This window comes from Macrosteles quadrilineatus, unplaced genomic scaffold, assembly GCF_028750875.1.
Source record: "Macrosteles quadrilineatus isolate MER2022 unplaced genomic scaffold, UCM_ALF_1.0 Scaffold_2__2_contigs__length_208266976, whole genome shotgun sequence".
Classification (NCBI taxonomy): Eukaryota; Metazoa; Arthropoda; class Insecta; order Hemiptera; family Cicadellidae; genus Macrosteles; species Macrosteles quadrilineatus.
The window spans coordinates 136,553,764-136,567,840 of NW_026542595.1; the positions used below are offsets into that span (position 1 = coordinate 136,553,764).

Here is a 14,077-nt window from a genome sequence, read left to right on the forward strand (position 1 = left end):
ATCTTTTTCCGTTTCAAAATGGCGGCAGTTTTTTGGGAAAAAATCTATATTTTTTTAATACTCTGTGTTTCCTATACCAATGCATTTATCCCTTCTCCGGTTAAATTTTCTTACTCGTTATGAAATTAGCTTTACTTTGATATGCTACAAGTAACGGTTTTTTGAAATTATAAAAATTCCCAAAAAAATTATTTTTGAAAATTTGCAAATGCTCATTTTTCAAAAATTTCAAATAGCCACATATGTCAAGTGGGACATCATTTTATAGGTTTTTAAATTCCTAACAACTTTTTAATTTACACTTACTTCGTATCTCTTTTAGTTTTTGCGTAAATAACAAAAAACCTAATTTTCCTATATCAAATGCATGTTATTTGGGTTTGACGTGGTTTAACACTTCATCAAATTGGGCCTTTAGTGTTAAACCCAAATAACATGCATTTGATATAGGAAAATTAGGTTTTTTGTTATTTACGCAAAAACTAAAAGAGATACGAAGTAAGTGTAAATTACGAAGTGTTTAGGAAATAAAAAACCTATAAAATGATGTCCCACTTGACATATGTTGCTATTTGAAATTTTTGAAAAATGAGCATTTGCAAATTTTCAAAAATAATTTTTTTGGGAATTTTTATAATTTCAAAAAACCGTTACTTGTAGCATACCAAAGTAAAGCTAATTTCATAACGAGTAAGAAAATTTAACCGGAGAAGGGATAAATGCATTGGTATAGGAAACACAGAGTATTAAAAAAATATAGATTTTTTTCCAAAAAACTGCCGCCATTTTGAAACGGAAAAAGATAACTAATTTCTGTTTTCGCCAAAATGTTTTTCTATCAAATACCTTTAAAATGATGTATAACATGACATATGTTTACGTTTGAAAATTCCGAGATTCGAACTAGTGACCCTCAGTTTTTGGCACACCCTGTATTGGGAAAAAGTTAAAAATATTTTTACGTTATTCCTTGGGGTCGATTTAGCGGGAAATAATTGTATTTCATCCTTGTACGTTAAACCGTTTTCCGTAATCAATTTGAGACACCTCTCGTGATACACCCTGTATATAAAATCCAATGTTTGTTTGTTTGTTTGTTTGTCCTTTATGGACTCCGAAACCGCTCGACAGATTGTAATGAAACTTTCAGGCATTATTAAGCATTATTCAAGGATGGCTTGTGTGAAGTTTGCTGCAGATCCGTCAAAAGGGCTTTGCCCCCGTCGCTCTGGAGTTTCCCATATTAATCTTATGAGTACTCATATTTAAATAGAATTAAAGAATCTTAAAAGCTGGTTCAACTAAACAATTTGATTCTGTAATGTTCAATAACATTAAAGAGGTTATAGGTTTACCAACAGGGTGCAGCACTATTATTTTTTTAAATTTATGACAACAGCTAATTTGCAACCAAAAGGTGAGTGAGATTAGAGAACGAACTTCAACCTGTAAGCGAGTTAGCGTAGCGAACAAGCTAACCGAACCGGTAGGCAAGTGAGCGCAGCGAACGAGCTCCAACCTGAAGGTGAGTGAACGTAGCGAACGAACTTCAACCAGGACGTGTTTGAGCCATGCGAACGAGCTCATCTTGAAAATGAACGAGCATTTGACATAAAACCACATTAGGACAGGACGACGTCTGTCGGGCCAGCTAGTCTAATAATAAAAATGGATTGCAAGGCATAATACTTCAACCTTTTTGCCACCCCTAATTTGTATAGGGTGGAAAGATAGTTTAAAGAAAACCCTGCTAAAAAATGATCATTAGTATGTTCTAAGATATTTCAAAACATTTTCCAAATTCGTCTTTAATGGTAAAGAAGTCTTAACCTGTATCTAATTTCCTCAGATAATACAAACGGTGTGGCATTAGAATTCAATTACTTCTTCCGCAGCCCCCAGATTATCAAGGGGAGGGACAGATGTTAATTGCAAAGGTTTGTTCGGAATAAAAAACCGCACCTGGGGGCGAATCACGGCAGTCGCTAACTTCGAAATTGAGTTAAAACTTTGCCGCCGTCGAGTCTACTTTCAGCTGGTGTTGATTTTGTTTTATTCTAAACTGCTAATGAAATGACCTTCTTTTGAATTTGTTCTTAGCTGTGATCTACTTGGGACTTTATTAAGATTACTTCTGAGATTTTTCAATCTAGCAAGTTGATATCTAACAGTTTAGTTGTTTTATATGTTTTGGTTGAAAGTTGGGGTGTTTAAAATCATGCTTAGGTTGTATTTTATTTGTCAGTACTAAGTATAGCTACATCTGTAGGACGTAGGCCATATAAATCGTATCAGATAAACACAATCCTTTTTTTATATACAAGATAATGATACAATTAAATGATAATAAAATTCTACAAGATAACCGGTTATTTCAATTTTAGCTTAAATGTAAAGTTTTGCATTGATTTGAATGTTTTCCACATTTGACAGGGGTTTATTTTATTACTTATAGCTTTTTCAAAATATTTCATTATATTACGTTTATTAACCTTAAAAGAACGTCTTAAATTATTAAGTCTACGAAATTAGGTAAAAACATTACCCTTCGAATTGTTTGAGTTTTTATTTCAGTCAGTTCACATGTATGATAATTGTACTCCCTGCAAATTTGAATTAAACAGTTCAAAATGAAATTATAATTTATTTACCCACGTATTCACAGTAACTTCATTGTTTTGTCAACAAAACACAGTGCAAATAATGCGCGTAAAGCCTCAACAATTTGTGTACAAACAGTACACAACAATGCACGGTTACCGCTGTTTAAAGTTTTCCCTCATGCAGTAGTAGATAGCATTATGAGACTTAAATATCCATGAATACACAATACACAAGAATACACGATACACATGAATATAGTACCATGGACCACTTGATGTACTCGATTAGTTATTCTTAATATCTTCGGTATAGAGCACATGGGGAATATATTTGTACAACAGTATACAAGAATGTGCAAGATTTTTATAGCTATTTGAGTCACCTCAGATTCAGATATCATACACAAGAAAAATCATGATCGAGATTAGCTGTGGGAGTATGAATTGAATACTTTTTTATATTTTCAAGTGATCGTATCCTTATTCACAAACAAGGATTTATTTAAATCAATTAATTTTAATCGATAAAGTAGATTAGAGCTCACTTGAAAAAAATAACGTAGGAAATGTAAACAACTCAAACATTTTATATGGGTTTCATAGAGTCATTGACAACAACACTTTATCTACAGATTTATTCGTGTTTTAACAACAAACATCATAAAATCGTTACAAAACTTGAAGAATCTTAACTTTAATCCAGAAAGAAAAGTATTTCACAAGCCGTATACTTACGGTGCTCTGCGCCTATTGTACCATCAACCACATTTTCTGTCTCACAGCAGGCTTTACAAACATATTTTTCACCACACTATGATGTTTTTGGCTGTATTACATACGTTAATTGGTGGCTGAAAGTTACGTTTTGCTGGCCATGCCAGCTGTCATCGAAATTTGGGGACCGAGCAGGTTTTTACAGGCCGGGGCCGCAAAATCAGCTGTCCGCTTACTTACTTAAAACATGAATGCATTTTAAATACACAATCAAAATCCGTAGCATTGCAATAGAATTGTGTTATTGTCGCCGTTGCCTGGCAACTATTTATTTTTATTTTTGCTGATTCCTCAAATTATTTCTTTACATAACCTTAATGTTGTAGTTGTGTTGACTATCAGTGTGCATTATTATAGTGGTGAATAGTGGTAATAGGGTATAGTGTGGTGAAAAATAGCGTTCGTACCACGGGCAGAAATGGTTTTGCAGCTCTCGATCGATTTAAGTTCTCGACTTCGTCTCGAACTTAAAAACTATCTCGAGCCGGCAAAACCTCATGTTCGGCCCTAGGTACGAAATATACTATTTCGCAAATATTTTGCACTGTTTTATTTAACTAACTTTCAGACTACACTTGACAAAAATAAGTTTTATTTGATTTATCATTTGGGAAAAACTAATGCTTGCGTAATTGAATTAATAGTCAAAGATACTAGTTACATTTTATACCGAAATGCTACGAATTTTGTAAAAGAAACATGGATTGAACGTTTCTTACGTTAAGAAGCAATCATAAATCCTAACCATTATTAATCTAAATTCCAAATATTTGAGTGAGAAGTTGCACAAAAACACCGAATAAATAAACAAATAATATATTAAAGATGCTTCAAATAAATATTGTTATGGTATTAATATCATATTAAAACAGTGAATTTAAATTAAATATGATAGTCTACCTAATTAAAATCCAATTTTAATATGTGCGTTGCAAATGAACCGACCTCTTCATACAAGTAGATCTACGCTGCATTTATTTAATTAGTTTATCATAAACACGACACGAGCTTTGTAATGAAAACCAATATAATATAATTAATTAGTCTATCAAAACGCTCACATAAATTTCTCACCTTTTTCAAACCAAGAGTTTATTTTGACAATCACATCACTTTTTAGAGTTAAGGGACAGTTTTAATTATTGTTAGATATTAATAAGACTTGTGGACTCCTAACAAAATGCTTAAAATTTCAAATTTTATTGATAAAAACAAAGAACCTTCAAAATAACAACAATAACCTTGAATATAGTTATCTGAAACTTACACGAACCCGAAAATGTGTTTAGCGCACAAACTGAAACTTGATAAAAGCGATTTTGAAACTGCGAAGCGCAAAATGAACCGGAGATAGTCTTGGAACAAAGGACAGAATTAGAAAGAAGGGCAATTTAAAGGATAAGATCAACCACTGGTGGCATAGCGCCAGGTTTGTGGAAGGGGGGACTGCAGCCCGGTGTTCATTTACTGTTGGGGTTTGTAAGGAAAGGTGGTGGGGGGGGGGGGAGAGAAAATGCGGTGTTACTGTCCATTATACAGCGGTGCGAATATTAAATTATCACTGGTGAGTTGGCGAGCCTGACTTACTGTAAAGTACTGCAGCGGTGATAAACCAAATACCTTTTGGACAATTTTGAAAGTATTTTTTTTTTGTAAATCTTGAAATTAGGAATTGGATTTATGTATTTGTTTTGTACCTGTATGTATGTGTATAGTAATGGGGATAAATAAAAGCTGATGAGTTTGTTTAGGGATAGTTGTAGATATTTTTCATAACGGTAAGTACACATTTTGACCAAGTTTCAGGACGTAGAATGTGATCTTCAGTTCAGAAAGCACCTAAAGTATGAGAATATTAGTACACTAACCCATCTTAAGCTGTAAAATTGCATAAAGCTAGATAGAAGCACTATGTAAGAACTTAAGTCAAAACAACAAACAAAAAATCCTTAAATTAAACAAAAAATGTCCTTTATAATCAAATAACATAAACTTACCTTCACCAAAATAACTTCAAACAAAGAAGTCAATGTGTGTTTATAATAGCACCATATCATATTTAAATGTATTAATTGAGATTGCCCTCGAAAAATGTGAATATTTGCTTAGTATGTTTTCCCCAAAATCTCAACGAAGCTTGAATTGTATATAATGTTAGTATAACTCAAAACTATGCAGATAAGATCCAACCGAATTTACTCTTCTGCTGCACCGATGAAACAGCGTATTAAAATAAGTAAAGATAAATTTAAAAATTTACGTTTGGATGAAATTTAACTCTTGAAGAAAATACTGCTCAGAATATCTGACGGAAATATAGAACTCTAGCACTTCACAACTTGCCATGCATATGTTTCTTTGATCTTACGATTAATTCTAAATACTGCAACCAATAATAACTTGCTGTTGGAATAGTCTTTGCTGAAACGGTTTAACTCATGACAAAAGGAAAATTACTTTTGTCTTTGTGTCTAAGATTACATTTTAAGGAAAACTAAATCGGCAGAACTTATTATTGTTGTAAATATAATATTCATTTCATGAATACTGTAGATATTTATTTTCGTAGAAAGACAGTGACGCAAGCTAATTATTTCTGCCTCAAATAAACACCTTCAAGTATTGTGGTTAAATATCTGACTTTTTGTAATCAACGCAAATGATTATTGAATCTTTTTGTCAACAGTTTGTCTGTATGATTTTACTATAAATCAAAGACTTAAAATGAAACATACATCGCTAATGGCAAAGATATGTTCAGAATAAACCTGGATGACGCGAAAAGCAATCACGTAGACGGTAGTTTATAAATAAAAAATCAAGTTAAAACTTCTCAGGCGCAGCACTCGGCGGGAAGTCTTTACTTTCAGCAAACATTAACTTTGAAATTTATATATTTGCATTTCTTTGATGATTCTGCAATCTTTGGATTACTCGAAACGTCTTTATAACCTTCCTTAATGTAGACTCGTGCCATCCAAAACTATTAAATACAATTATTAGTTAGTATATTCAAGGTAGATTAGGTGATGTAGTTGTAAACATTGAAATGTATACTTATTTTAAACGCATAACTCATGTGAGTGTCAAATATTGGTTTGTTTGAAAGCATTTTGTCTTTATTTTATTGTGAACTATTTGTTGTGAAAAATTTTATGAGAAACGATTCAAATAATGGTAGTAACATGAGCATTTATTTTGGACATACAATCAGTCACTTATGTATAAAAGCTGTAGTATTGTCTTTTTCGTTTACTGTCTATTTATCTAGACTGCAATATCTATTAATTGTGAAAATATTAAATTCAATATTCTTGAATGTGAGAAGAGTCATAATTTAATACTTAAGAATGTGTAAGTAGATAGATTAAATTGCGAGACTAAAATGCAATAAAGAGATATTACTCATAGAATTTGATTATGTGAGACCAAAAAGCAAATAGATGATAAGTTAAGTAGGAAATCTCTTTCTAGAATATCAGTATGAAAACTAGATTAGGCATAATATGTACAAATCTAATACAAAACTACAGTTCTATTTTTGAAAGCTGATCAATACAGTAAAACTTCAGTTGCAGCCAAATTTATATTTTATCAGCAGGTGGCACCCTTCAAACGGTTGGATCCAAACATAGAATAATTGAAGGGAAATTATTCAGTTTTCAGAATAACAAAACGAGGTAAATTCACTGTCGGTACGTTGGCCACTCTGTACGGCCGTCAGTTTTAATTCCACCATTGTTCAATGAATAATTAATGCCTCAGTCAGGCATTGTTTTCTTGCTCGCCGGACATTAATGAAAAACAACACAGGCATTGTTCAGGTAGCGCCTAGCGCCATGCTGCGTTCGTTATTAATAGCGTACTAATAAGGTGCATTATGTACCGAGAAAGGAACGGACTGGCTTTCTAGGGAGATGTCAAAGTCGTATAATGGTCTAAAGATGTTCTGTCCAACGGTAAACCTGAACATTTTAGTAGTTAGGGTAATAGTATTAAGTTTTCTTGTGCGAGAAAAATATATTTCTTTTTTAAGGTAAACTAAATCTATTTTAGTATTTTAGAATGATATATTACGTACAATACAATTTTTACACTTACTGTGTGTATACTTTTTTTACTGTGTGGTCAACATAGATATTAACATTAAAATCTAAAACGATCCAACTTTTCTTGGGAATAAAAACGTACTGCGACAAAGATACAGTAATTGAAAAATCGAATCAAGATGTTCATCTCGACTTTATTTCTAAGGTCAAAACAACTCGAGACAAGACCAGAATTAGGAAAGAGGGTAATTTAGGTGATAAGATCAACCGCTGGTGGGTAAGTGCTGGGGGAATGTTCATTTGCCGTAAAGAAAACTGAGGGGAAAAGTAAATGTTAGGGAAATGCCAATGACGATACAAAGGTCTACAACATTTACCTGTTACGTATCCACGATAAAATTTAGTAGAATTTCATAATTTTGGTGAGTCGGTGGCTCAGTCGGTAGCGTCGCGGACTTCGGGCCCAAGGCAGAAGTGTCGTGGGTTCGGATCCTGGTCACTGCCACTAACTTTTATCAGTACAGTTCACCTTTGTACTGTACCGGCCCACCCCTTGCTTTGCTCGATACGTTCCACGCACAGATCTGTAGTCTATGTAGACGGGCAAATGCAAGGTTAAAAGAGGCCACCAACCTCTTAAAAAAAATTACTTTAATGAGAGAAAAGTAAATTAAACTTGACATAGTAAAATTGTGAATAAAGATCAAATATATATTGCAACACATTTTCCTTAGGGGGAGTGTCCTATGAGGGAGTGCCCCTGAACCCCAGTTAAAATGCATAATATGTCCATGGGCACGTATACGATTTTATCCAATCCAATGCCAAGCTATAATTACGACTCTAAATAGAACAAATCGGACTTTACTTACAGTGCAGAAACCATTTCAAGTAGAATTGCTGGCTAAGGTTGCAGAATGTAAGCAGGAAGTGATAATTACTAGAGATAGGCCAGAAAAACACCAGGGAGCAATCACGGCGTCTCAAACTGGAAATTGAGTTAAAACTTCAACCCCCTCCCCGCTACGTCATCCCTCCCACCACCAACCGCGTATACTAATCACTAGCTCATGTTTAATCCTTCCTCATCCTTCATCTAGACTGTTTTTGACGAAAGAAAAATTTGCTTTTGTGCAAAGTTAAAAATAAGTCAAAATCAAAATTGGCTACAGATGATTTGGTACAGATTTTGCACCTTAAATGTGGCAGTGCTGTTAAAGTGTTCATCACCAGATATACAGTATAAGTTGCCAGTTCGCTTCCAAGAACAATCTAAACAAATAAAATGCAAAGGCCTCACGGACCGACTGACTGACTCACTCATAATAATTCTCTTACTTTCCATTTACCTAGGAGGCTGAAATTTGGTACACAAATTCTTTAGACATTAAATATGAAAACTAAGTAGTTTTTATTCTGATCGGACTTTCGGGCTCCGCCCCAGTGGCTCTGAAGTTAATTTTATTAGTGAAGCATTATAAACCAAATTTTTCATCTGGCCAATATCCACTGGATTTAAACATAAAATATTGGTCATGGTTTAAATTAGATCGCAATTTCGTTTCTGAGATATGTAAAAAACTTCTAAAAACGTTAGATATTTTTTAAAAATATAGTAGCCTACTGGTCTACTCACAAAGAAACATTTTCAATAATTTTCTAAAGCCATTGCTTAAAATTTACAATTTTTCCTTCTAGGATTCCCAAATTTATTTTTCTACAGCAAACATGTATCATAGACTTTCGTCTAGATAAATGTTATTTTTGAATATTTTCACTTGATAAATAGTTGCATGATACAAACACTAACTTTGAACAACAATTGTGATATTTATTTTACCTATAATACCGCTTTCACATAAATACCACACACTTGAAGACGTCCCGTATCGCCAGTGGGGATGAACATTATTTTACGGACCGTATACCTTTATGGCTCCCTGCTTCTATTGTAGCTTGTATTCCCAACCTCTTACGAGATCTCCCGTTCTTTCTGGAGTGTTGTGAAATACGTTGTGGAATCATGTGTTATTTTCTGGGTAAAATTGCTACATCTTGATATAAAAAATATATCAAACGTTTAGAGTACAACAAGAAAAGAGTCAGCTAGATGTACAGTAGTTAAAATGGAAAAGGTCTGTAACTAAAGGTATGGAAAAGATTAAACAACTAAATTTTGTACTTTTTAACTTTGTGAAAATTAGTAAAATATTCATTTTAAAACGACGTAATGCTGAAAATTTTTATATTTTAAATTAAAACTAAAAATAATAGATAGCAGATACTCAATTTATTCCAAATGGATTTCTATTTAAAGACAATTCATGTGGCGCGAAGCTAAGGTAAGACAGTCAAATCGATGAATAATGCCAGTAGGGAAGCTTCAGTTAAACAAGGGTTTAAAATAACTGGCTCTTCATACATTTTATTGTGAAAATAATCAATATCATAACGTTTGGAAGACCATTGATTGTTATTATTGGATGACACACTACAAGTGTTCCAGTATTTTAAATAGTATTGCGTACAGTCTCTTGTAAACATCAACTAACATTTTAGTGTTTTGAAATTGTTTCAATAGCTGTGTAAAAATATAATTTTTCCAGGAGTACATAAATATTTGTATTTATTATCAACTACTGAATGTGGTACAGTTTAATTTAATTTTCGAAATATATGATGGATCTATTTCATACAGTAGATTTAAAAACCATTCCCCGTTGCGAAGCACGTGTGTACTGTCTAGTACTGCTTATATTTCCTGTTGCTTAGCGGTCCTATTATGACAATTGCAGTGTTATTGTGATGTATATGCATTGTTATGCATGTATTTCATTCTGATGCAGTATAAATCTGCGTTAAATCTGTCATTTCCACGTTGTTATTGATATATTTCTCTCTCGGTTAATTGGCACCACTGTTGCTACACATTTATTTCTTTATGTTGCAGTATGCATTACTGTTGCTACACATATATTTCTCTCCGTTGCAGTATAGTTTGGTACCACTGTTGCTACACATTTATTTCTTTATGTTGCAGTATGCATTACTGTTGCTACACATATATTTCTCTCCGTTGCAATATGGATTGGTACCAATGTTGCTATACATATATTTATCTCCGTTGCAGTATGCATTGGTACCACTGTTGCTACACATAAATTTCTATCTGTTGCAGTATGCATTGGCACCACTGTTGCTACACAATATTTTTCTCTGTTGCAGTATGGATTGGTAGCCCCGCGATGGGAAGTGTTGCCGTTGCAGTGCTCGTGTTGCTGATGTGTCTCACAGTCAGAGGTAAGTGTTGCCTTGACTACGCCCCAACTCTCGACTCAGCGCTACCAACCCCCCTTACCTTACCCCCCAACATCCCTACAACTACCGCACGCCTCCACCACCTTCCAGGATAATTCCTGCTCCCCATGTCCATTTATTCACCGGTCGAGCCTCGAGTCGTTCCCGTCAGCTGATTGTGGGGGAGACGCAATATTTTGGAGTGCTAGGGGATCTGCGATAAGACCGTTTGCTTTCTTGTATGATTCTGTGTTCTGTACACAGGCGAGGTAACAATGCTGTGTTGGGGGGATGACTTTGCAGATTCTTGAATTAACTGTGAAGTACGCCAGATAGGGGTGGGACTAACTTGATAAAAGTAATTTGCTTTGGATCTTCTAAAGGGTTGTACACGGCAGAAGCAGTAATGAGCAAGATTAGACGTACATACGGATTGAAAAAAAAAACAACAGTGGCTTATAACCATCGTTTATGTTTCACTTTTTTTTTCTTTTTTATCGTGACGTATTTGAAAAAAGATACACTCTAAGAGTTACTACTGTACTGTATTTTGAATAAATATTGACAATAATCTATGTTTAATATTGTAGGTATCACTTGTTGAACTGACCCAATATGTCCGTAATACTGTATATTTTATGTGTTCACCACCAGATTTGATGTTCCGTATACTCCTAAGTTATTTACTGTTGGAAACCAATATGTAATTAATCGTCTATGAGGGTTATCAAGTCGGATAATTATGACTGGTGTGTAAATAATATTTAAGATACAGTAGCAATACCATAAAATTAGGAAACCTTACAAACCAATGCAACATAAAAGAGCGTACATACTGACAAATTCGTACTTTAAAATTTATTCTCAATAGTTATCTATTATTTACATTGTCTTTTGGAGGGAGCCACAAATGATAAGAGATCTAGTACTTTAAAACATATCTAAAAACTACCATATAAGAAATAAAAGTTTACTTTGTAAATAAACTACATTGACTGTGAAACTAATGCAAAATAATGACCCTTACAGATATTTCTCTACAGAATGTCTAAAACTAAATATAACATGAATAGTACTAAAGCGAAAAAATATTTTGAAGCAAATAATGTTATTCGGACTCCCTAGTGAATTGCCCAGCTAATTTTATTCAAAATTTCACATCCAGCGTGACAATTAATTTTGACCCTCCGTTTGTACCAGACGACCCAAGGGCGTGAAGTGATCCCTATTAAACGCCGCGCCGGGCCGGGTCATGTTGGCTTTTGGGGGATTACTTTGACCGGCGACAAAATGCATCAAATCCCCAACACAGGTCGGGGTTATGGCTTGGGTGATTAATATTCTGTCACCCTAGCTGGTAGATACTAATGACATAAACGCTGGCTCAATTATATTACCCAATAATAATTTGTCAAATATGGTCGGTGATGGTGTTTCAGCAATGAGTTCGTACGTAATATGAAAGATAAAAATATATTAGTAATAAAAGTTTATAGGGGTTGGTAAGCTGTATGGTTATATTGATTGGGATTAAATATAAATGTAGCTGGTTCAATTTCGTGTGTAATATATTCTAGTCCCAGATGTAATTTGTCATTAGGCTATAAATTAATATTAACATTAATTAATATTATTACAATGTTAATACAAATCGATAATTCATTAGGTATTATTACTTAGGCCTAATGTAAGGTTGACAAAACAAAAGGCTAGGATAATGAAAACCGGGTTTTGACAGCTTAAAAAAAAATTGAAGAGAAATTAAAATAGTAAAGAAAAACATTACTAAAAAAATTTCAGTTGGAAATCATTTTCTTTTTATAGTTTGAAACCGTATCTAAAAGATTGATCATTAGTTCATCCCTGGTTCGGGCATTAGAAAGACTTGCCACACAAGTAATAGGTCTTCATCGAACACTTAACATGTGTTCATATTTTGATTAAAATACTTGAAAAATAAGCTGAACCTGTTTTGATATTAACGATTTAAAGCTGAAACAAACATGGTTACTTGAAAAAGGTCGTTGTCGGGGTTCTTACTATGATCGGTCCAATGAAAACAAAAAATACTTTAGGGACAACTTACTTTTTTATCTTTGCACGGAGGTGCATCATATTAGTACGAATGATGATGTCTCCACGGATAGACTTGAAAATAAGTATTTTGTTTTAATGTATGCATGTTGTTGGTAGTATGAGTGTTTTGCATACAAATATAATTAACAGTATATTTCACAAAACATATTCACTAACTTTGAAAAAGTCAGGATAAAGGGTACTCTTTAGTTACACCACACCAGGTTACTTTTTAAATTCTATTCAAGGTTATTCATGATCAATATTCCAAGAATTGAATCTTTGTACGCCGTAATTTCAACGAATTCTTTCATAGCCGCAAGGCATACAGTAAAGCAGTAAGGGTGTGTGAGGTGTGAGAATTTTAACTTAACGGCGACGAGAATATTTCATGAATTCCGTGACGAGACTGTCACTGTGTCGTTTCTCTTCTTTTCGGAATATTTTCAACTCTCAGAGAATTTTATTTTGCGTGGCCTACATACAACGTCCCCATTAAAATATACTCTTCCTCCCAACCCAGTTTTAAGTCTCACAAAAAATATTTTGTTAAATTTTAATGTGTTGTGGAATAAGTAAAATATAGCACATTGATGTTGTCTGAAGGCGTATTTAGAATGCAAAATTTTCGAATTTTATATTATTTACACGGCTTCCTAGTCAGTGGCATACACCTGTCTTGTTTTGCAATAGTACACGTCTCTAAGTACACACATAACATAAAAAATCATCACTAACAGGTATATTGTATAAAAGCTGGAATTGCTAAATTGTGCAGACATTCATCATAACACCACCTTTTTTATTGATTTTTCTTTTAGTCTTTGTGAATTAATCTGTGTAAAATCTCACCATACGAAATAATAGCGATTGACCTACAACTATTTGTACTGTTCTAACATCTAAAAATGTTTACGAAAAATAAAATAAATTAATAATGCTCTGCCACTAGATTTTTTCATACTTTTTCGCCGAGAAATCCGTCATATTTGGACTATAGCGAAGGAGTTCTTAATTCAATGGGAAAAATGAAACAAATGAAACAGACTTACCTGTAATTTCCATTCGGAATCATATTGGACCAAGTTGACGCTTAGCTCTTCCCATGCACCCCTGAAATTGTTAATAACTATTTATTGTGCAGGAAGAACTTGAGTTACAAATTATCCAAATTAAATTACAATTTAAAGTCCAACTAATTGTATACCGAACCTATCCACTTCCTACGACGAAACTCAAATAACACACAATGAGGAATTAATTTTCCACCTAATCATT

General features: G+C 33.6%; 1 protein-coding gene across 1 annotated transcript in view; it reads left to right on the forward strand.

Moving 5' to 3' along the window:
- The window catches only part of LOC128986646 (roundabout homolog 2-like), a 291,390-nt gene that overhangs the window by 7,492 nt on the left and 269,821 nt on the right, over nucleotides 1-14,077 (forward strand). The window contains exon 2 of the mRNA XM_054407117.1: nucleotides 10,652-10,726. Coding sequence (XP_054263092.1) covers nucleotides 10,672-10,726 — 55 coding nt within the window. The 5' untranslated portion in view covers nucleotides 10,652-10,671. The remainder of the gene's footprint in view (nucleotides 1-10,651; nucleotides 10,727-14,077) is intronic.